Source organism: Solanum verrucosum, unplaced genomic scaffold (genome assembly GCF_900185275.1).
Source record: "Solanum verrucosum unplaced genomic scaffold, falcon-dt-bn FXZP01000064.1, whole genome shotgun sequence".
Classification (NCBI taxonomy): domain Eukaryota; kingdom Viridiplantae; phylum Streptophyta; class Magnoliopsida; order Solanales; family Solanaceae; genus Solanum; species Solanum verrucosum.
In genome coordinates this window covers 1,689,303-1,712,934 of record NW_026020144.1, presented here as the reverse complement: position 1 = coordinate 1,712,934, position 23,632 = coordinate 1,689,303, and the positions used below count along the sequence as shown (strand labels likewise).

General features: G+C 30.6%; 2 protein-coding genes across 3 annotated transcripts in view; one reads left to right on the top strand and one right to left on the bottom strand.

Moving 5' to 3' along the window:
• The window catches only part of LOC125827712 (floral homeotic protein PMADS 1), a 305,579-nt gene that overhangs the window by 226,815 nt on the left and 55,132 nt on the right, over positions 1 to 23,632 (top strand). The window lies entirely within an intron of this gene.
• Positions 926 to 4,966, bottom strand: LOC125827686 (protein WALLS ARE THIN 1). The gene is made up of 7 exons (XM_049507005.1): positions 4,667 to 4,966; positions 4,513 to 4,575; positions 4,077 to 4,193; positions 3,513 to 3,918; positions 2,915 to 3,066; positions 2,002 to 2,364; positions 926 to 1,025 (listed from the first exon to the last, which is right to left on the bottom strand). The coding sequence occupies exons 1-6, from the start codon at positions 4,891 to 4,893 to the stop codon at positions 2,172 to 2,174; spliced, it is 1,158 nt and encodes a 385-aa protein (XP_049362962.1). The 5' UTR covers positions 4,894 to 4,966; the 3' UTR covers positions 926 to 1,025; positions 2,002 to 2,171.

Below are 23,632 nucleotides of genomic sequence, written 5' to 3'. Positions count from 1 at the left end.
TTATTCTTTAATTTAATTGACATATTGAAGATAATAATATCTTCGTCGTGCTCAAATCTTAAATCCGTCTCTGAATTTGGACATGTAGTACTTTTTTATTTGCTTAAAGTATTCCTATGAGGGGGATCAAAAAGTGTGTTCTGAGACTTAGTAAATTAATACCAGTGTAAATGGGAGACATAATAATGAAATAAAAAAATAAATTAGATTAATATAAAGCACAGGGAAATGTCACTGGATGCCATTCAAATCATTAATAAAGGGAAAAGCATGCAATTTGATACTTTTGAAAAATGCACTACCACTGTATCAAGTATGATTAACTTTTGCACTCTTTAATCATGTCAACATCTTGGGTTCTGCTAATTAATTTATACAACTTTTTTTTTTCCCTAGCTACTTAACTTTTATATGTGTCACACAGATGGAGAGGCTCATAGAAAACTCAAAAAGTCTGTATATATTGTCTAATCCTAACGTATGACTTCCACAATCGATCCGTTCGAATCTGCTTCGTCATAGTACATGAGATACATATGAACTATTGAATTTTGGGGATATATATATATATATATATATATATAGCTTAGGTACTTAAATTGTGTACTATATATCTATCCTTCATTTCCAAGAAGATAGTTTCCAAAAAACAAAAAATCTAACATTTAATCACAAGGTTTTTTTTTGTCACATAGTCTATGGATTTGACATAATTAATTTCAATTCATAGTGCCGCTAATTGATGTAACAAAAAGATCTACTAGTGATCATTTTGGTACGTTACGTTACAAAATATTCCATGCCACTCACATTGTAACAAAAGTATTTGGTGATGATATTATATAAAAAAATCGACTTTCTTGTTTAGACATATGTAATTATCCTTTTGCAAAATAAAAATAAAAATAAGGTCCACTAATTGCAATGATAAAAAGCAAATTTTTCTTTTTTCATTCATAGATTAGTTCATAAAAATTAATTAAACATACAAAAAACCAACTTGGGATTTGTATGCTTAGACCCAACTCCAAAAATAGTACTTCATCACATCCCTTTTAATTGCTACTAAAAATAAAATAAAAAGGGGAACAAAACCTATACTAGACCAAAAACAAAATAAAATAAAAATAGCAAACATTTTTTTCCGTAAGCATTTTCAGTTGAAGAAGCAAGAAGTGGCTGTGCCAAAGAGGACTTAATGTGACTTGTTGGCCTGTTGTTACAATTATCCACTGGTGATTGAATTGCAGCTGCTGCTGCCTTTGCCAATTTGCATTCTTCATTTTTGCCCCATAGAACAAAGTACAATCCTGATATGATCAATATCGCTCCGATAATCCTGTAAAAATTTAATTTAATTTATATACACTGATAATTATTAATATATTTTAACATGTTACAATTATATATATGCAATTATTTGATAGCGGTGCGGATAGAAATATTAGTTTATAAGAGAGAATATGATGGACCTACAAAAATTTGTTTGAAAGTTCTTGGGTGATTCTTGAGGAACAAAAAAAAGTTTGACACATAAAAATTATAATATAATGTATATATTCATGATCAATGTAACCTAACTACATGTAATGACATGAGGTGAAGGAATGTGCATTGTGGGGTCTTTTCACAAAATGCATAATTGAGGAAAAATGTAACTTTCTTCTTTATTTTATCATATTCCCCAATAACTGCACGACTAGTGATAAAGTCAGAATTTTTTATATATTTATTACGCTACACTAGAAATCAACAACTTGTATATAACTAAACTAATTTGTTTTTGCCTTTTTCCCAACCATTACTAGACGTAACATATCAAAAAAATCGACTTTCTTGTTTAGACATATGTAATTATCATTTTGCAAAATAAAAAAAAATAGGGTCCACTAATTGCACTGATAAAAAGCGAATTTTTCTTTTTTCATTCATAGATTAGTACATAAAAATTTAATTAAACATACAAAAAACCAACTTGGGGTTTGTATGCTTAGACCCAACTCCAAAAATAGTGCTTCATCACATCCCTTTTGATTGCTACTAAAAATAAAATAAAAAGGGGAACAAAACCTATACTAGACCAAAAACAAAATAAAAATAAAAACTGCGTACACACCAATCTTTTTTTTTTCTTCTTAATAATATGAAGGATAGCAAACTTTTTTTTTTCCTTAAGCATTTTCAGTTGAAGAAGCAAGAAGTGGCTGTGCCAAAGAGGACTTAATGTGACTTGTTGGCCTGTTGTTACAATTATCCACTGGTGATTGAATTGCAGCTGCTGCTGCCTTTGCAAATTTGGATTCTTCATTTTTGCCCCATAGAACAAAGTACAATCCTGATATGATCAATACCGCTCCGATAATCCTGTAAAATTAATTTAATTTATATATACTGACAATTATTAATATATTTTAACATGTTACGATTATATATATGCAATTATTTGATAGCGGTGCGGATGGAAATATTAGTTTATAAGAGAGAATATGATGGACCTACAAAAATTTGTTTGAAAGTTCTAGGGTGATTCTTGAGAAACAAAAAAAAGTTTGACACATATAAATTATAATATAATATATATATATATATTCATGATCAGTGTAACCTAACTACATGTAATGGCATGAGGTGAAGGAATGTGCTTTGTGGGGTCTTTTCACAAAATGCATAATTGAGGAAAAATGTAACTTTCTTCTTTATTTTATCATATTCCCTTAGAGCTGCATGATCAGTGACAAAGTCAGAAATTTTATATATTTATCGCGCTATATTAAAAATCAACAATTTATATATAACTAAACTAATTTGTTTTTGTCTTTTTCCAACTATTACTAGACATAACATATAAAAAAAAATATAAGAATTTAAGTTATATACACTGACAGTATAACATAGAATGAAACGAGTAATATACCCGCCCAAGTAGAACTCTTCGCCTAACGCGAAGGAAGCCATCAGAGCAACAACAAGAGTCTGAACAGGTTGATAAACAGCAACAAAAACTGGACCCCCTCTGTCAATGCACCATATCTGTACTGCAAATGCTATACCAGATGCCACCACTCCCTGTATAATTATAAATTACAATTAATTTGACTTTTCATTTTCGTATAATAATATAGATTAATTAATTAAAAGGAAAAATAAATGAAGTACACAAAATATTGTTGTCATTTCACTATCTATAACTAACCATATGTCCATCTAGTTAGTATTTTGTTGTCTTATTGCATAACTACAATATAATAAAGTGTGTAGGGAAAATATTGCAAAAAAAAAATCCATTTATGTTTGACTAATTATCTTATCATGTCACATGATTCTTTTCAATTGGAATTTATGATCGTTATTTTGGTCTGTTGTTGATTTATACACATTAATGTCTCACAAATTGCTTTCAATTATATTACTTTTTTTTCAACCAAGTCATTATTTCAACTTTAATTTTCTAATTTTAATAATCTCTTTTTTTTTTTTTTTTCAAAAGAATATTTTGACATAAAAATACTCACAGCATAGAAGACACTGAATAGTTCAGCACCAGAATGAACTAGCCAAGCCTGAGGGTCCCTTTCACAGAAAGCCGCGATGATCAAGAACTGTATGACTCCAAAGAAACACTGCCACGACGTGACTGATAGCCTAGCCGGGTACTTCTTGAGTACAGGGGCTTGCAATACGAGCCACCCGGCCCATGATAAACAATGTCCGATCAAATAAATGCATCCTAAAGTCCAGTTTTTACCATTAGCATCTCCTAAAGCAAGTAACATAGGTGAAGTCCTTTGTAGTGGTGGATTTGGGCTGTAAATTGTTGGGCCTTTGTATAATGTAATTACTGATGCTCCAGCTACACACAATAATGTTCCACACACTTTTGATATACCATCTTTTCTGTTTAGTCTCACTGTTTCAATCCTGAAATTATTTGATTTAACGAATTAATAAAATATATAGACAGTATAACGATATAATTAAAATATGTTGTGATAGTAGTAATTTAATTTATTGTAAAGATGATCTGATAGTGTAAATATTATTTTTACGTCGATAGTGTATAAATAGAGAGAACTTGCCTGAGTAGTACTGCCATGAGAAATGTTATGGCAGGTACAGAATTTTGTATGGCAGAAGCAAAAGTAGGGGAAGTATTGTCCAACCCCAACAAGTAGAATCCTTGGTTAGCAGTAATTCTACAAAAATAAAAATAAAAAAAACAAAAAGTTAATTTTTTTTCATAGTAATTATTGTTCTTTCTGTCCTAATTTATGTGACACTTTCTGTTTTTCAACAATCAAACAGTTTAAGTTTGACTGTGAATTTGCACATGAAATTTATATATTTTTAAACTAAGGTAAAAAGTAGTATAAGTCATAATAATTGATAATTCAAAATATTTAAAAAAATATATGAAAGTATAGACTTGTTTGAATCTCGAAATCTGAAAGGTGTCACATCAATTAGGACAGAGGGAGTATTTTTTTAATTTTTTTTCATGATAGTATATCCTACCCAATAACTGCTAGGAGGAAGAATTGAATGGTAAAATTCCAATTAAGTTGTGGCCTGTCTTTCCTGATCAAGAAAAAAACACGCACATAAGTTGTTACATTCAAGACATGACAATCTTAAATTAATCAGTGACGTAGTCAGAAATTTTGCATACTTTTCAAGAAAGTAGGCAAATGGAAGAAGTAGAAGCAAAGCAAGAATGTTTCTATAAACTGGGAAAACAATCTTGCTAATGCCCATATTAAGTGCAGCTCTAGAGACAACATGAAAACCAGCATAACCAAATTGCAAAGCCAACATGGCTAAGTGAAGTTGCATTTTTTCAGGCATAGCAAAACCCATTATTCTCTTAGTAGTGGCTGAACCACTAGTATCTGCCATTGGAGAAAAATAAGAACTAAAAATGGAATGAAGTAATTTTTGAGATGATTAGTTAAAGAGAGAAATGAGTTGTGATGGATGCTTAGGTTCTTAGAGTTAGGGAGGTATAAATATAGCTAAAAAGAAGAGTAATTTTTTTTTAAGTTGTTGACATGACCCTACACTGTGGGGTCCTTAAAATATGTTATGTCAACTGTTTTTAACCTTCTTATGTTTTGGGTTGTCTCCCACATTCTCCCTTCTCTCAAAATCTAAAAGAAAAAAAAAGGGATCTTTTTTAATAAAATGATTTTTTGAGTCCATTTACATTAGCATATTTACTAACTATAGTAAAGGACTAGAGGTGATGATAGAGTTGATTTCTCGGACATTCAATTAATAGTTATTATTTTATAAGTTAATTTTTTATGAGAAAAGTATTGAAAACATTCTTCAACTTGACAAATTATTAGTTTCATTCCTAAACTGCTGACAACCTTAAAAACACTCATCTACTTGACTAATGTATTAACTTAGATACACCTTTGTCACATGACATAACAAATGATCTCAAACTCTTGTAGGAGCATTAGACTCTTAATCAAATTAAAGGGTGTTTTTAAGGCAGTCAACAGTGTGAGGATGAAACTAGTAATTCACGCCAAGTTTAGAAATGCTTTTAATACTTTTCTCTTTCTTTGTTGATAAAAATTGAAATCAAGAATAAGAAGAATTTTCTAAGATAATAACTACTGAGTTAAGTAACTATTTGAGAAATTAACCCGAAGATGATTTCACACATTCATATTTTCTCACTACGAATTCATTGCATCTGACAAATATGACTTCAAAACGTACTAAGTATCTATTAAAATGAGTTAATATCTCATATGGTCACTCAATTAATACCTTTTTTTCACAGAAAGTCACTCAACTTTCATTTATAACTTCAAAATCACTCAACTATGAATTTTTCTCACAAAAGTCACTCAACTAATTGTTTTTTTCTTAGAAAGTCACTCAACTTTTTTTATAACTTCAAAGTCACTAAACTATGAATATTTTACCTACAAAGTCACTCATCTATTGATATTTCATTTAGAAAGTCACTCAATCCATTTAAATATGTTTTCATTAAATTTTGTTGAAAAACAATTTTTTTTTAAAAATAATAATAAGATGCTCATTTTAATTATTTTATTAAATTTATTAAAACATAATTTTGCTTTTAAACTAATTTCTTAAAAATAATAAGATTCTCATTTAATTATTTTATTAAATTTATTGAAACACAATTTTTGTTTTAAACTAATTTCTTAACAAATAGTAAGATACTCATTTTAATTATTTTATTTAATTTTGTTTAAATACCAATTTATTAAAACGATTCTTTTAATAAAACTGTTATGCAGCCCGGCACCAGCACTAGTAACGGTGGATGCAATGCAATGCATCATTTTCGATTTAAAAATGCTACAGTGTAAATCTTATTATTTTTGTATTAGGTTCACAATAGTTATTATTTCTTTAAAAATTAGTTTAAACAAAAATTGTATCTCAACAAAATTTAATAAAATAATTCAAATGAATATTTAGTTTTTTAAAAATAATTTAAATCAAAATAGTATTTCAATAAAATTTAATAAAATAATTTAAATGTGTATCTTCTTCTATTTTCTAAAAAAAAAGTTTAAAACAAAAAAAATTGTTTCAAAAAAATTTAATAAGAAAATGAAATGAGCATCTAATTATTATTTTTTATTAAAATTAGTTTAAAACAAAAATTGTATTTTAACAAAATTTAATGAAAACATATTTAAATTGGTTGGGTGACTTTCTAAATGAAATATCAATAGTTGAGTGACTTTGTAGATAAAATATTTATAGTTGAGTGACTTTGAAGTTATAAAAGAAAGTTGAGTGACTTTCTATGAAAAGAACTATTAGTTGAGTGACTTTCTGTTAAAAAAATTTATAGTTGAGTGACTTTGATGTTATAAATGAAAGTTGAGTGACTTTCCGTGAAAAAAAGTATAAGTTGAGTGACCATATGAAATATTAACTCCTATTAAAATTTTAGTAACTTCACACATATATTTATCCATTCACCATTTATATAATATTTGAATCTTCGAGTCTATATTACATTCACATATATATATATATATATATATATATATATATATATATATATATATATATCAGATAACTTTGACTACTAAGGCTCTATGCCACAATCATATGAAAAAAAATATTGTCTAACGGTTTTTGTGTTTGTTAGAACTTAAACTCTAATCTTGTCTACTTTTTACATATTTAATTTATTGATGGTGAAAGGAATAAAAAGAAGGAATTTAATTTCTTCCCAACAAGAAATGAAAAAGAATAATTTTTTTAGTTAAATAATTAAGTAAAAAGCTCAAGCCTTCTCAGAGGATGACAAGACAACCCAATCCATGAGACTCCCACTAGTGAAAGGAAATCAGAAAAAAGAAGATCACAAATACAGTGTTGTGTCTAAGAGGTTCTGTTTTGGAAGCATGCCATTAATGATGATGATAATTGATGAGTTGGGGGTAGGGTAAGGGGCGGAGTCAGTACGTTGATTACAGATTCGGTCAAACTCAGTAATTTATAGTAAGAAATTCATTGAATATGTACAAATTACTCTATTAGTTTAGGATTCAGTAACGTAAAAACTTAAAATATCAAACTTATAAATTTCAAATCTTGATTCCGCCTCTGAGTGAGGGTGGGGGATTGTGTAGGGGTAGGTGGTGAGCAGCCATCAATGGATAGAGTGCACGAGGGGTGGTGGGTACACACACCCCATGCATGCTTTAGTTCATAAAACCCCACCATAAACCCCTCCACACAACAAATCCTGCTAAGCTCTACGTTGGGTTTCATTTGTTGCTTATTGTTTGTCTGCCTGTGTGCTCTAGCTTCACGCGGCATGATCAAGAGGTGGTAAATAAGCGGGTTAGATCAAATACGAACGAGTTAAAATCGACCAAATATATAGATCATGTTTGCTCTAATAATCTCACGTCGTGTGCTTCTTGTAGGTTCAAATATTTAGACGAGTTAAAAAGAGCTAAATTAATAAACGGATCGTAATTGAACTTTCTTAAAATTTATTTTGGTCAATATGAATTTAGTTAAAATAAATCAAGTAAAATGTCATAATCCAACAGGTTCAACATGACCCAACCTCTCGTTTGTTACCTTATTTTTGGAAAGAAATTAATGTATTTTTCTGAAATTATTGATTGAAATTTACATAATTTTCATTCTCAAAATATTTTTATTGCAGTTGCATTTTGATTTGTTGGGTCAAGAATCAACGTAGAGTTCATAACTTAACCGTTTAAATTTGAATGAGGCTATGTCAAAGGGCTACTAAAATGTGAGCTAATTTTTTCATCTCTAATCAACCGTTCAAATCGTAAAAAACGATATATTGCATAATATAAAGTAAGATATCATACAACTTATACTTTTATATGCTAACTCAAACTAAAGTTTATTGAGAGGTTAATGAATATATAGAGCTTCCTTTTTAGTCCAATGATTCAACTTTAGTGTTTTAAAATGTCCACTCTTTAATTTTTATTGTATAAAGTAAACAAATACAGACTATTCTAATACTGTTTCTCATTATTTCAAGAATTTAATGAAATTCAAGTCACAAATAATTTAATAACTTTATATATATACCACACGTTGTTATAGGTATGGTCTATGGACCATTTGTATGACACAAACTTGTAGACCATAAATTATTCAAAATATATCTTAATCACTTTCATATGAGTCCACTCGTGATTCCATTCGTGTTACCAAACATTTGACCAAATCAAATTAAAAAAATTATCAATGATTTTTTTTTAATGTATATATACAAAAATTATAAATTGAAGAACTTAACTAACCATACTTGTGAACGTTTTAAAAATCATCGTCTGGTAAGCTCACGGATTAAAACCAAATAATTGGCTACTAAATCTACAAAAATATTACCCCTAGTAGGTACTGATTTAATTATTGATATTTCAAGATTTAGTTGGTCATAAAGATCGTAAGGTACCGATAGTAGCAGCTCGGTTGAATTCAGTAGCTTTCGTTCAAATAATGTGTTTGTGTTAAAAAAATTATTCAATAAGTGCACGTTAAATTTTGAAATTAGTTATTATCACTTGAAATAGTTGTTCTAAGAAACTAAAACTACTCATACGTATACGATGATATGGGTTCACCCTCTTTGATTTTGTCGATACGAGAAATAAATTATTGTGTAAATAAATAAATATCTATTCATGAGTCAAATTCTATAGTTTGATGATTACTTATGTTCTACTAGCTCTATTATTTCGATAGCTAAAAAATCTAACTATTTTTCTTTCCTTTTTCCAAATTATAATTAAAAGGGTTTACGTAAAGCACTCTCTTTTAAAAACTTTTCATCCTTTAATCTTTCGTCAAGAATTTAAGTGAACTATTTGGTCCACAATATATCAAAAAGAAAACGGAAAGAAAATAATTTAAAAGCAGCAGCCAACACAAACAAAATCCTTTTCTTTTTTTTCCTTTTGTTCACTTTTTTCCCCTCAAAAATTGATATGAAAATTTCTTATAGTAATTACTAATAGTACGATTAAGTCAATTATGATGTCTCTTAAGACAATTTTATAGTTTACAATTTAAGTTATATTTGTTGTTAGTGCATGTAAAAAAGTTTCTTACATTATCAGGTCATTTATAGTAAACTGACAAAGTGTGAAAAATTGTTTACACTAACAACAAGGCTAGAGTAGAAGTCCGAACACGAATTTCTTTGTACAAATACTGAGTTTAGAGCTTAATTGTTGAAGAGTTGAAGTCATCGTTCTAAAATTCAGAATCCATATAAAATTGAAATTTTGGTTTCACGTCTGACTAACTTTGTATATATATAATTTAATTGTTTAATTTAATTAGCCTATTATATTGATTAATGCAACTAATGAAGTGTTTCCAGTGAGGTTTCCACTCCCAAAGGCTAGCTCAAGTGTGGCCTGGGCTTTGCTATCATATTCCTTGCTTTAAGAGACATTTTGTCCCCCATCAATTGACACCATCATCATACTTTAAATTCTTCAAAGTTTTTTTTTTCAAAGAGAAAACAAAAAAGATTGAGAATATTTTTTTTTAAAAAAAATACAATTCTTAGCCTTTTTAATCCTTAAAAGATGGATCCTTTCTGACAGTCATGGCTATGTCACGTAAAAAGAGCTATAGTTCTTTAGCCAGATTCTCTTTGGATCCATGGCCTTGTAATACCCCTCCATGTTCATTCTGAATATCAAACGCTCGTTAAAAAATAATGATTGATAAAAGTATTTTATTATAATATCATATGAATTGATGTACAATTTTAAGCCTTGGAAATAAGTAACTAATTTTGAGGGTAAAAATAAAAAGAAAAATAATTATTTTTTTATATGTTAAAACTGATTAATAAAAGTGAAAATCTATATTTAGAATAAAAGAGAAGTAAAAATAAACTAATGAAGTAGTATAATTTATTAACAGTAATGTTATTTAGTGTATAAATCTTTTTCACTCAGTGATTAACTAGCTCACACTTTCATAACTAGTCTTACTTTTGCTTTAGTATGTACCTTTCCTTTCGTCCATTTTTAATTGTCATATTACGTTTTTCGAAAGTTAATTTGACTAATTATCAAATTTAACTTAGATTACATTAATTCAATATTTTAAACAAAAAATTTAGATATTCAAAAATTATACGAAAAGTACTATAAATTGTTTTTTTTTGCAAATCAATATGATAAATAAATATATCATAAGATATTAATCAAAATTTCTATAGGTTGACTCTAAATAAGAAAATCATGTCAGTTAAAAATGGAGGGAGATAATATAATATAGTAGTATAATTAGCCTAATAATTAAAGAGAGGATATATACGATGGTATATATGATTATAGAAGATGAGCACAACCTTGTATAGTCCTATTAATAGCATGTTTGATTTGACTTTTTAAAAAATTGATTCAACCAATTAATTATTATAACAATTAGTCAAGTGAAATTCGATCCACAAAATAATCTAATTTATGAACAACATAAATATTATAAAGAATGCAATATTAACGGATTCTAATCAGCTTTTAGATAATGTACAATAAGAAAAATTTCTTTGCAAAATATGTAGCTCGATAAATATGACATCTAACCCAGTGGCGGATCTATGCAGAGGTTTGGGGGTGCCACGCCACCCCCGAACTTCGACGGAAACTCTATATATACATAGGTATATATATATAATATTTATATAAATATAAAGCGTGCCACCCACAGAACAAAATTGTCTTGTGGTGCCATGGTAGGAGGGCAACTTTAGAAGGCTGATGTTGCAGGTTTGAATCCCATTTGTACCTATTTTTTTGAGAAATTTGATGCAGACGGTTTTTAAGAAAAAAAAAGGGCTCCAAGCACGTTTTTTTAAGGAAAAACAGCTGGCACAATTTTTATTTTTATTTTTTTATAATTGTTATTGACTTAAATTAAATTAATTACATTATTACTCCTTTGACTTTTCTTTTATTTGATTAAATACTCAATAAAAGTGTAATATCTTATTATTTACATTTTATTGATTGATTTATGATATATATCGAAAAGACAAATAATTTAATCAAATATAAAATTAATTTAATCGATAAGTCTATTTGGCACCTACGGACTCTAAATCCTGGATCCGTCACTGATCTAACCTATTTTCGTATGTTAAATTACACTGACGATATATAAATAAGTTAATATTTTTTCGAACCCGATTTAGGGATAAATTTGAATGGGAAAAAGAGGGAAATTTTAAAGGAGATTTTTTTTTTAAAAGGAAAGTGAGGAAGAAATAAGGAGGGAACTGAGCCGGACGTCAGTAATAAACCGGTCGGACACCATCCAGACCAAGCCAGGTTGTAAACAATATGAATGGTTTTCATTACAATATGCATACTTTGATCCTCTTTTAGGGATACAAAATTCCAACCATACATATATTGATAAATGAAATAAAATACCATATCGGTGACAGATCTACAAGAATTCTGGGCTCCATATAAGATTTAGACAATCCTTCTATTTTTGAGATTGTTTTTAAAGTCCGTGAGTTAAACTCAAGACATAATGACTATGTACTATAGTCAGGTCTGATCCGATGTAAGCTCCTACTATAAAAGGGGAAAATACATCTGGTCTATGAATGTGCATGAATTAGATCAAATAATCAAATTCCAAATGTTCCGAATCCAAACATATGAGAGTAATGAATGAAATAAATTAAAATACTATATCAGTGACGGACGAAAAATTTGAACTCCTTATAAAATTTGGATACGTACAAATAGTACAATGGCTGACAGCTACTAATTGTTTTTTTATTTTGTTCGCACGAGAGAATCTTCGTGCTGCCTTCACCCTGTGCCTTGTAAGTCTCTTCGGTGTTGCTAGTAGTTGCATTAATTAGGAATGTTGTTTCATGTTTAAGTTGTTAGGATAAAATACACGTGGCATGCATTTAATGTCTTGATGTAGTGGCAAAAAAATCTTAATAGGATCAAACTACTATTATAATATCAAAAATAAGTAGCCACTAGTATAAACGTAACTTTATACCTTTGAACTAGCGAAAATGATACGTAGATACCCTCCATCATATTTTTGAGACATTAATGACCGAGTCAGCATTTATTTTGGAGTGTTTTAATTCGTGCAAGATAAAGGAAGAGCTAATTGTTAATCAAACACCAAATTTTAGTAAGGGCTATATTTTTTTAGCCAAATTGAGTGTTTCTTTTCTTGAGATTTATGCGTGAGAAGGTGGTTCGTAATTAAGTGTATTAATTTTTTCTAATTGTGTATACAAAGTTAGAGTCAAATATAATTATGAATGATGAGTTGACTCATTAGACTCTAACAGAAAGATCAACATCATAATCATGAAATTCACAAAAATAAAAAGTTGTTTAGTAAGTAGACAGCCATTAATTATGTAGTTAAATCCAGTGATACATATCGAGATTAAGATTTAATCAACGCATGCTTGTCTACTTAATTATTCCTATATATAAAAATCCTCATTCGTGCAATTTAAAGGTAATAAAGGGTACAAGAAAAAAGAGAAAAAGATGCTACAGTTTGTAGATTATATAGCAATCTCAAATTAAAAAAAACTCTGCAGAAAAATATTTAATTTTAAAATCAAGATAAAGGAGAAAGAATATCCATAAAAATATTTTCCTCCTTTTTCTCTTTTTATTAATTTTGAAAGATTAAAGGGAAAGAATATTCCTAGCAGAAATATATAAATGTTTAAAGCTGATCACTGATGGAAATGATTTCTATGGACTGTTTACTCATTTATTAAGGAAAAAGAGAATAGAAACCTTCTGATTTTGCAATTTTTTACTTTTTTTACCGTGGCACTTTCAAATTTCAAGAGTCAAATTTTTACCGTGAGTTTTGAACATGAAATTCTTAAATTTTTCTTTTTTTGAAATAAAGTTAACATGAGTTACAATAATTGACAATTCAAAAAATTTGAAAAACATAAGAAAAACTTTGATAAAAGAAGAAAAATGCCTAAATTTCAAATTTAAAAGGTATCATATAAATTAGGACGAAAGACGGAAAAGAGTAATATATACGTAGAATGACTAATATTTTAGTCTTCTCATCAAATTAAAGTCCTATTTGACCAACTGATCAACCGTTTAAATTAATTATTATATTAATAAAATATCTCACAGTACAGATTACACATGAATAAAAAGAAATTATCACTATCATTATTCCTCTTCCCTCATGTTTTCCCTAATAATCCAATTTTTCCTTTTTTTCTCTACGCACATGATGGCTGAAAAAAGTTAATTTGGTAATTATGACCACTCATGGGACAAAAATATATTGTGGGTTGGTGGGTGAAAAAGTGTTTGACACTGTAAGATTTAGATTTGGATTTAGAGAGTTGGAAAGATTTTTATATGTCAATTTGTGTCACGTAAAATTTATTAAAAGACATGATTTTTTATTAGGATATATTTTTATTTTTAACGTTTGAATTCAAAACTTCTATTCAAAACGAAGAAATTTTATTTATCGCATTACAACGACAGATGATAAGATCTTTCCCTTTATTCATTTCTATGTGAGTAATTACTTAAACTAATTAAGAAAGAATCAACATTGGGCAACTTTCGATTGTAAAATTATAAATAATGGTCGGTTCTGAAACTAACTGAAGAATATGAAATATATTTAGTAAAATCATTGCATCCACTAAATTATAAAGGTTTTTTTTAATTATTTATTTTTTAGTTAAAGTTGATATAATTGGGAGAATATAGAGTATAGTCAATAGTTCACCTCAAGTTAAAAATAAAATTAAAAAACTACCTTCCAGTTTAGCTAACAAAGAATAATACGTAATGAATATTAGCACACTAATTATTAATTCTAGACGTATGTAGTTAAGAAACATCTAAGTAATTTTCTAACTAATTAATCAAATTCTTTTCAGACCTCACTCGTGGAACTAAACTAGATAGGTTGTTGTCATATTAATCGAATTCTCTAGACGAGGCAAAAACTTGAAAATGGTAAAAATGGAGAAATAGTTTCATGTCCAATTTTCACTTTTTTAAAAAAAAATCTGATTTTTGGGGAGTCATCTTTGTTTACAAAATCCTTCAATAATATATTAAAAAATTCTCTTAATTACGAACAATTCAGCAACGAATTAACGACAAAATTCATGACTAACTACAGTTTTATTTTTGTTTGGAGTGAATTATACAGTAATATAACTTTGATGTGGTTTTAATTGCGTGAATAATCAAGGCTCTTAATACTCAATCATAAAAAGGATTTTGAGTATTTGACTTCACGCCAAAAAAGAATAAAAAACATTTATGCTGAGTCATATAGATTTTATATGTCTGCATGCATGTCTCCATTTACACACAATGGCCAACAAGTAGACCTAGAAGAAATTAAAACAAAGGTGCTCATGAACCTAGACAAATTTAGAATTTTAAATTAATAAACAGAAAATATCTATCGATTAATTCTATGAGATATAATAACATGTTAAATACGGATTCAAACGAACTTATTAACATTTACTTATATTATATACTTGTATATATATATATAAATTTTTAATAATAAACTTAGTAACTAGGACGAGTTATGCGTTCAATTCAAAATCATAAACTTTAAATTATATCGCCGTTTATAAAAATATCGGCTAGTATTTATTTGTATTTACATATATGGTTGCACTCGACTAGTCACATTCACTAACTATGATGATTCACACTTTTGAGTAAACGTAACACTGTCCTTGCATTCTAATGTTCTTGGAAACATACATGTTATTAGGAGTTGTACATTTGACCTCATACAACGTAACACGAATTATTTTATTCTCTCCAACTCTTATTTTTTGTATGGTTGTTAATTTAGGAAAGATTCTTTATCGATCGTGTAATCTCTCTTGCTCGTACTTCTCCCCCTTTTAAAGATTACTTTTTGTTATTAATAAAAACATCACTAGATACACTGCCTAGTGATATAAATTCATGTTACGATTTGATTTGTTTTAATCATAGTCGATGTAGAGGTAGAGCTACATGTTTGGAAGGGGTTTAAATAAACCCCCAATGTTGAAAAATTACACTTTAGTAATAGAAATTTATAAGCTTGCAAGCTTGAATTTTATGTGTATTTCTTGCTCCGCAATGAGTTCATCTATATATCTATCTATAATTTAAAATAACGTAACTTTACCTATTCATTTCAAATTATTTCTCAAATCTACTAAAGACTATTCACAATTATGGATATTTTGATAAAATATGCATTTTTTTTATGATTGTGGTGTTCAAGCCAGCTTTCGCGCACCTTGACTAATTTCACGAGATATTTTTCACCTCCCAGCAACAACAAGTATCAGGTAACCAAAGTTAGAACAAATGGAAAAGATAGGGACGAAAATGTTATTTTATTATTTTAAAATAAAAGTGCAAAATCCACTATGAACAAGTAAACGTAAACGGATCGATGGGAGTAGAGAGCACAAATGATATAAATTGTTATAACAATGTGTGACACTATGTGACCCCATGACACAATGCTATCAGGTGAAGGCGTCCCTGTTTGCCTCAACCAACAGTAGATAGTGGAGAAAAAGAAGTGAAGCTATAATAATCAAATTAATGAATCATAAAAAAAGTTGTGGCTCACAAACTGACTGTAACGTTACCCATATTTGACTTAAATACCCCATGTCCCATTTCTTGCGTGAACGACTTCTCATATTGTTGTTCCCTACACTACGACCAGATAGATATCCCACAATTATATCTAGGGTAAACAAGTCAAAAGTGTCACTTTTAATTTAATTTTTTTTTCTGTTGGTTTGTCTGTTTGTATAGTAATTTTTATTCGAATGTATCGAAAAGGAATAATATGCCACATTTTGGGAATGTTCATGAAGGGCAGATTCAATGTTCTAGTGATCTAGTCATATATACATCGAACCCATTAAAAGGATCGAAGTATGGGAACGAATTTATAAGGCTGTATCAACTTCTTTCAATCTTTGGTTACAATTTACTATCGCCACCCTTCTAAAGGACAATGGCCCTTCCGGATTTGTGTTCTCGGATCTAAGACCCTTTTTAATACATTGAGAAAAGATGTACACATGATTTATAAAATAGTTTTGACACTAGAGTATATCGCCCTAACATTCCATTACCTTAAAGTTTATATTAAAGAAAAAAAAACAACTAAATTAAGTGAGAAGAAAAGTAACTAGATCAAGAAAGTTGGGTCAAATTCTCATCACTTACTAGGTTTGATGTTGCTTTTATTCCTTTTGATATTATCTCTTCACCTACTTTCACGAATCCAATGATAAATTAAGATTTTCGAAACATTCACATGATTTACTTGTTCTTTATTTTGGGGTAGTGTTTGAATATAATTCGCAATCCTAAAACTTTTTGTCCCTTTTTTCCAATTTCTATCCCCATGAATGCTAGTGGATTTATTTGCACTCACACTACTTTACTGCTCTCTTTAAGCTTCTTTAGGTAGAAAATAGACAACCACTAGCAGCAAAGTCTACTGAATAGCTGCTTAAGGCAGCCGATATTTTGCATATATAATAGTATAGTATATTGAACAGAAAAGTTATATTTACGTAACTTACAAGTCATGGATTCGAGCCCTGGAAGCATCTACATCACACCAATAGAGGAGGCGCGGCCCTTATCCGGACCACAGACTGCCCCTTTTATATCTTAATCAAACTTGATAAGTTCAGACAATTCAAAAGCAAATACAGATAACTACCATCATCAATTGTTGAATTAATCCATAGTTTTCATTAAGATAAACATTCTTAGTTAATCACGGCATAACCAGTCGCCAAAATTGACCAACAAGCACTACATAACATAAAATTGTCCTTCTCACGCTTAAAAACTGCAAATCTGATTTTTGTAAAATTCTACACGTAATTTTATAGACTATTTTGACAGTAGAGTGTTACATTACAGAGGAAGAAAGTGGAAACAATATTGTAAACAAACAAGATACTCCTTTTTCTTGTAATCAACAAGCAACATGATTTTTCTCAACATAGACATCCTAGTCTAAAGAACCTACAGGATTAAAATAAGCTTTTATCATGTCTCTAAACACTAATCAACTGCTTGTATTTCAAAAGTATCTTCACAGAGCAACAAATATTCTAATTAAAGAAACTCCAATAAGCCATCGAATTGCACAGTAAAAACAACTCCAACAAAGGATTAATTGTTATTGGCATTCTAGTGTAGTCAAGGGTAGAGTGTACGTTGACCTTACCCCCTACCTCAGAGGTAGAGAGTTTGTTTCTAATAGACCCTCGGCTCAAGAAATTAGGTGTAAACATGTGATACCAAAAAACATGGCTTGCTGCAGACACAAAAGAATTGATGGGACTCCAAAAGCATTGGTTCTCAAAGTGGAGTAGGATTGGAAATGGTACAGATTTCATTCAAGTGTAGGACCATTTTTATATTCATCAAAACAAATCTTGACAATGCCCTCTCATGTGGTTAGCCACTTGTGACGATCCACATTCATGGAAGTGACAAGGTCTCCATTAACAGTCAAATAGATGCATTATATTAGGTGAAGGGTCCCAATACTAGGACACCATTACATGCAAAAGTCTAATAAAGTTTATCTCTAGTCGCAAATACAAAAATGAGAAGTTGGACCAAATATCTTTTTTCTCAAAAGATGCAGTAACGATCTTCCAAATGTGACAAAGAAGATTCCTCGTTGGCCATTTTCATGATACCTACTCTGACTAACATGTGTCTGAGAAGTTAAATCAGTGGGATAAATTGGTTGTCAATTCATTATTATCAGCAAGAGCGCATTAAACACAATTAGGCTATGATAATTGACATTCTCATAGGCATCTCAGATACAGATATTATTCTTTCAACAAATACATTCAGTTTATAACTAACCTCGTCCAGATATATTTGTCTGCATATGGAAAGCCACGTAATAGAAAGAAAAGAGATGAAAGACAAACTCACTTTCACTTCTTGACATTCTGTATTCAACCAGACTAAAACAAATAAGCACCTTTAAAAATACAATATACATCAAATTAAGGTCCGGAAAATTTTTCTACTACTCAATGGAACACCACTGAACTTCTAAATATTCGTACACATTGAATTTGTTATTACTAGTCCAACTTTAAAGAAACAATGGCCTCAGAAACTGTCTGATAAAGCTCTCAGAATATCATTCCTACAAGCATCACTCAAATACAACTTCATAAGAAAGTGAATTTTTCCTTCAAACCTGTTGGACAAAATTAGCCATATAAACCTAATAAACAATGCTTAAACTATTTTGATTCTTTTTCTTTTCTTTCTTTTTTATTTTCTTTTAGGCAAAAGGGACCCAAGCTCCTAAGATGATCTAAATGCTGCACTATCATGGGAATCTGCATGCTGCTCATATTCAAGAAAAGGATTACCACTACATATTAACTTTTAGAGCACCAAGCGTCATTTCAATTTTTCACTGCAATGCTGATCAAATAATTCAAATCCATGTTTGGGCTATAAATAGAAGTATAGAAAGAATGACCCCAGATTGCACCTTTATGGGACAATAAGGGAGTTCTTAACACCACTCATATCATCTTTGAAATGTAAAAGTCACATAGAAGGGCATCAAAGGTGGGTGAAACCTATATAGAAAAGCTGAATGCAAAAAACCCGAAGGATCCCAACTTACACAAATACTTGTCTCCCTAAGAAGTATCATCACTCCCTTGGTACACAATTAAAACCCAGACCTGAAGTTTTAAGTTTCTATGCCTAACAATTCTATTGGCAATATTTTATCCCACACTCCGGTCACTTCAACTCCCTTAGTTTATGATAGAGACGTCTAGCCTTGTTTTGTGGGGAGGATAAGTAATAATAGACACGCCTCCTTTAAAGGTGAAATAGACATGCTTCAACATGAATTCAGGTTTTCTATTCACTTAAGAGTTAAGAAGTATACATACTGGAATTTTTCACAGAACAATTCAACTATATAGTTTAACAATCTCACTATGATCTAATGCATGATCCTGGAAGATACAGAAAGGTCAAAGGTGTGGTCCTGAATCAGTTCAAATCTGTGTAAGGTTTCACAATAATTAAAGCGATGACAAACAATTCTAAGAGATCATGCAAATGCAGACATTGCAAAAAAGAAAGCCCACTTTCAAGGTAACCTGGACAATGTAATTATCTATATACCATGAGTAACCAGAAGATACCATATCATTTGAAGCATTTTGAACATTCAAGTTGGGTCTTGGGGGATTATGGTGAAGGAGTAAAGAAGCTACCGCCAACAACAAGCAGCTTTCCACTTATACACACCCCACATTTTAATCATTTAAGGTCTAAACCACCAATTTAGAAAGAAAAGGAAAAATATAAATGGCCACATCAGAGTCTAAACCACCATTTCAGTCTCTAAATTATAATAAAATGGAAGTCACGGAATTATAGCTATCAATTCAAATCAACCACAAACACAAGAGATTGATAGAAGGAAGAAGAATTATAGATTTAGGGCAATTCTACATATAATAGTTATTCCGTCACAAGTATAAGAGAAGCCAATGGAGCTGTGTTATAGGAAAAATTGAAGTCTGCAAACTTGAAGTCATCTGTTAAATTCTCCAAGGGAGCAGGGCTTACTTGTAGTTGTTTATATGATTATCAAATGTAGGTAGCTTTCTACCTAATATTGATCTGTATTCATCACTCGACAAAAAAAATCCCACATATCTCCACTCAAAAAAAGTGTATAATAGTTGGCCATTTATTCCAATTCCTCAGTCAGTGGTAGACAAACTGAGAAGCATGACCGTTATACCCGTGGGGTAGCTGTTCTGCTTTTATCTAAGCAGAAAGGACAGAATATATTCAATGTAGACTCAAACGAGATCGAAGACACCAGATATATTGAGCTGCAATCATTTTCTTTGCTATGTAGCACAAATACAGGTACATCTGTCCAGTGTAATGTGGACATCACTAACTGGAAAAAGTACTTGACAGATGCTCCTGATCCCCTCAACCTGTTGTTGAACCCCACAGGAAAAAATCTACACTTTGGCACCTTAATTATAAGGTCTAACATTTCTTTTTGCACCCACAAATATTGAAAAATCCATAGAACAAGCACAATACCCTAGGCAGGGATTCCAAAGGAAGCACCATCCGTCAAGTAAAAACCTCTAGCGCAATGTTGAAAACACATCACTCTTGTTCTTAGCAATAGCCACCCCACCCCCTCCTCAGGTAACAAAAACTACACATTCATAATGTGGGACTCCAAGCCATTATAAACTACTCCAAAAATGTCTCATCTACTCTCACCCATGGAAAGATATCCTCTCAACAACCTGACCTGTTCAAGGATGGTGGAAGGCACATAAATGATATGAAATAGAAAATAGATCTTGGGTCCAAATACTTCATGAGGTGAGAATTGTCTAAGATCATATAAGGAGACTATAGCCCATTCCTTCAACTAATGTGAAACAATTAACACCCCTTTCATGCCCAAAATCGGTCATCTAGAGCATGAACAACACATAACATAGGGCTCAACATTGGAAACACAACAATAAGGATGGTTTTGGCACTGGTGACATATACCATGTAATAGAAAAGGGTCTTAACCCTAACTCAACTCCAAAAGCTAGCTTATGAGTTGAGGATTCCCACTCCTAATTACATAATTACAGGAATTCTGAACCTTTTCATATTTGCAAGGAATAGATTCTAGTCATATTCACTATTTCCTATTATTTACATTGTTTAATAGAATTATTTGTATAATTCCAAATAATGAAAACCTCATGCTAAACATGCATTTATCACCAATGCTCTTTTACTTAGGCTACTGATCGTTCCTTCTTTCCACATAAATGAACTAATTACTACACTAGAGGCTTAGCAATCTGTATTAACCCACTACTCATACATTCAACAATAAAAACTATTACACCTTAATTCCAAACTAGTTAGGGATGGCTATGGCCTATGGAAATCATTAACGTCCATTTCACTCCATTTGAACTCGTTTTATTCAAATACTCAATCATTTGTCTAAAAAGACGAAGTAGTTTTTTTTAAGATTAGAATCCTCGATGTCTTCTACTAACATGCGATTCTCTAAACAACTTAAAAACTTCTGGAAGACATCAAACTTAATGTAAGTGCATCAATATGACAAACCTTAATTCAAATTTATTGGAAACTCCTATCCAGAGTTTTTGTTTCATTTTGTTCTATTCTTTGCTAAGTCTACATGAATTCCTAAGATTGTAGATTTTTTTGGACAACTTAGCTCTATCTGATTTTAGGTCTAACTCATCCTTTTTAACAACTTCAATCATCATAGTAAGTAACACCTTCGGACAAATACATTTGGAGGTCCGCAAGCAGATAAAAACCATCTCAAGGAACTTTTCTTGTTTTATCCTCCATGTATGGACCTGGACCTTTTGTCTGATATAATTATTTATAATCTTGTCTAATTTTGTATGACTGCATATCCAGCTTTAAATGAACATTCCTACAACACCCATTGAATGGAAATGATGGGTCATAGAGACCCAACACTCACTTTTAAAATTTTATTTCTATTCTCACTACCGTGTTACAGAACTTGTCTTTCCCTTTGAAAGGCATACTCCTTACCAAACACCACTCCTCCAGTACTCGTCCATTTTAGGTATCTAGCCCTCTGCCTTACATTATAATTTATAATACAATTCTCTTGAATCATGAAGCATATATATTTGAATTATCCACTGTAACAAGTTAAAAACAAATAAATACACGTAGACATCACTAGAGAAAATGTGTCAAAAGAACCAGTAAAATCAAAGGGAGGAGAGGGAGCATAAATAGTGGGAATTTACAAGTTTATTGCAACAATTGCGATTCCTTAAAATCGAACAAATTATTAGGAGTATTAAACTACAAACAACAAGCTTCCAATTTTTTTTGTTGTTGAGAAGACCCTGGATCAGAACCTAATGGCGACTCCAAGGAGTACAGAAGAGCACCAATGTAGACTACCAAAATATGTCTAACCATTTTCATGATCCAATTATGCAACTACAACCGTCCTTGGTGCCAAAGATACCCCATCTATGAAACAAATTATACCCTACCATTTTTTCTATAGGGAAAGACCAGAAAGCTAGTGCGAAAGAGTATTCTGTTCATGCACTACACGTCAGAAGATATTTCTGAATTCTTATCTCATCATACAATCAATTAGCTATATATACGAACCACTCAAAATGGCTACAACTCAAGACATAGGTCACATGCGTAAGGAATTGATATATTGTCACACTACCATCATGGGAAATTGGCCCTGTACAAATATTCGTAGCTACCAGAGATTGATATCAACATAATATGATTATGATTGCTATAAACCACCTAACTCTATCAGACGATAATACACCTTAGGAAAAAACGCAAAGCCTGAGCCCCATTTCTTTCCTTTCAAATAAACGTAAACTGTGCAAACTATGAAAAGTTTAAGTAATACCAGTACAAGCATAGACAGCATGTTCAATAAATTGCATGGCTGAGATTGTGGATCAAGCATCAAAATAGCATGAAGTTGGATTTTCCCTCGAACTAGGTAGATCTTATAGGATGCAAGCTTAATCACAGTAGAAGACATCAAGTGCAAGACACAGCATTAGTAACTTCCTCCATATTCCTGAAAAAAAATCATTAGGATGTCGCTGAACTCTTCCATTTTCCCCTTCACTTGGTTAGGAGGGGAAGGTGTGATCTTTATAAAGGAATCCTATATTCCAGTTTCAATAACTCTGTTAAGGATGCAGAAGAAGAAAAGGAAGAAAAAGCAAACTGAACAGCTAAACAGAGATGGAGAACTTTTGATGGCATTAACAGCCTACATCAAATTGCGGAAATCTATTAGGAGATACAGCTAGAAAGCAAAAAATTAAAAGGCAAAGTAAAATAAAGAAAATAGGTTAAGTTAGCACATTCCAGTAAGTATCCCATCCACATAACTCTATGCAGTCTCATGATTGACAACA

What these genes read in the sequence shown, in the direction of transcription:
- LOC125827686 (XM_049507005.1), bottom strand. Translation starts at nt 4,893, where the DNA reads ATGGCAGATACTAGTGGTTCAGCCACTACTAAGAGAATAATGGGTTTT. An exon ending in TTTGCCTACTTTCTTGAAAA is followed by an intron (nt 4,576 to 4,666) that starts GTATGCAAAATT and finishes TTTCTTGATCAG; the next exon opens with GAAAGACAGGCCACAACTTA. An exon ending in CTCATGGCAGTACTACTCAG is followed by an intron (nt 3,919 to 4,076) that starts GCAAGTTCTCTC and finishes AAATAATTTCAG; the next exon opens with GATTGAAACAGTGAGACTAA.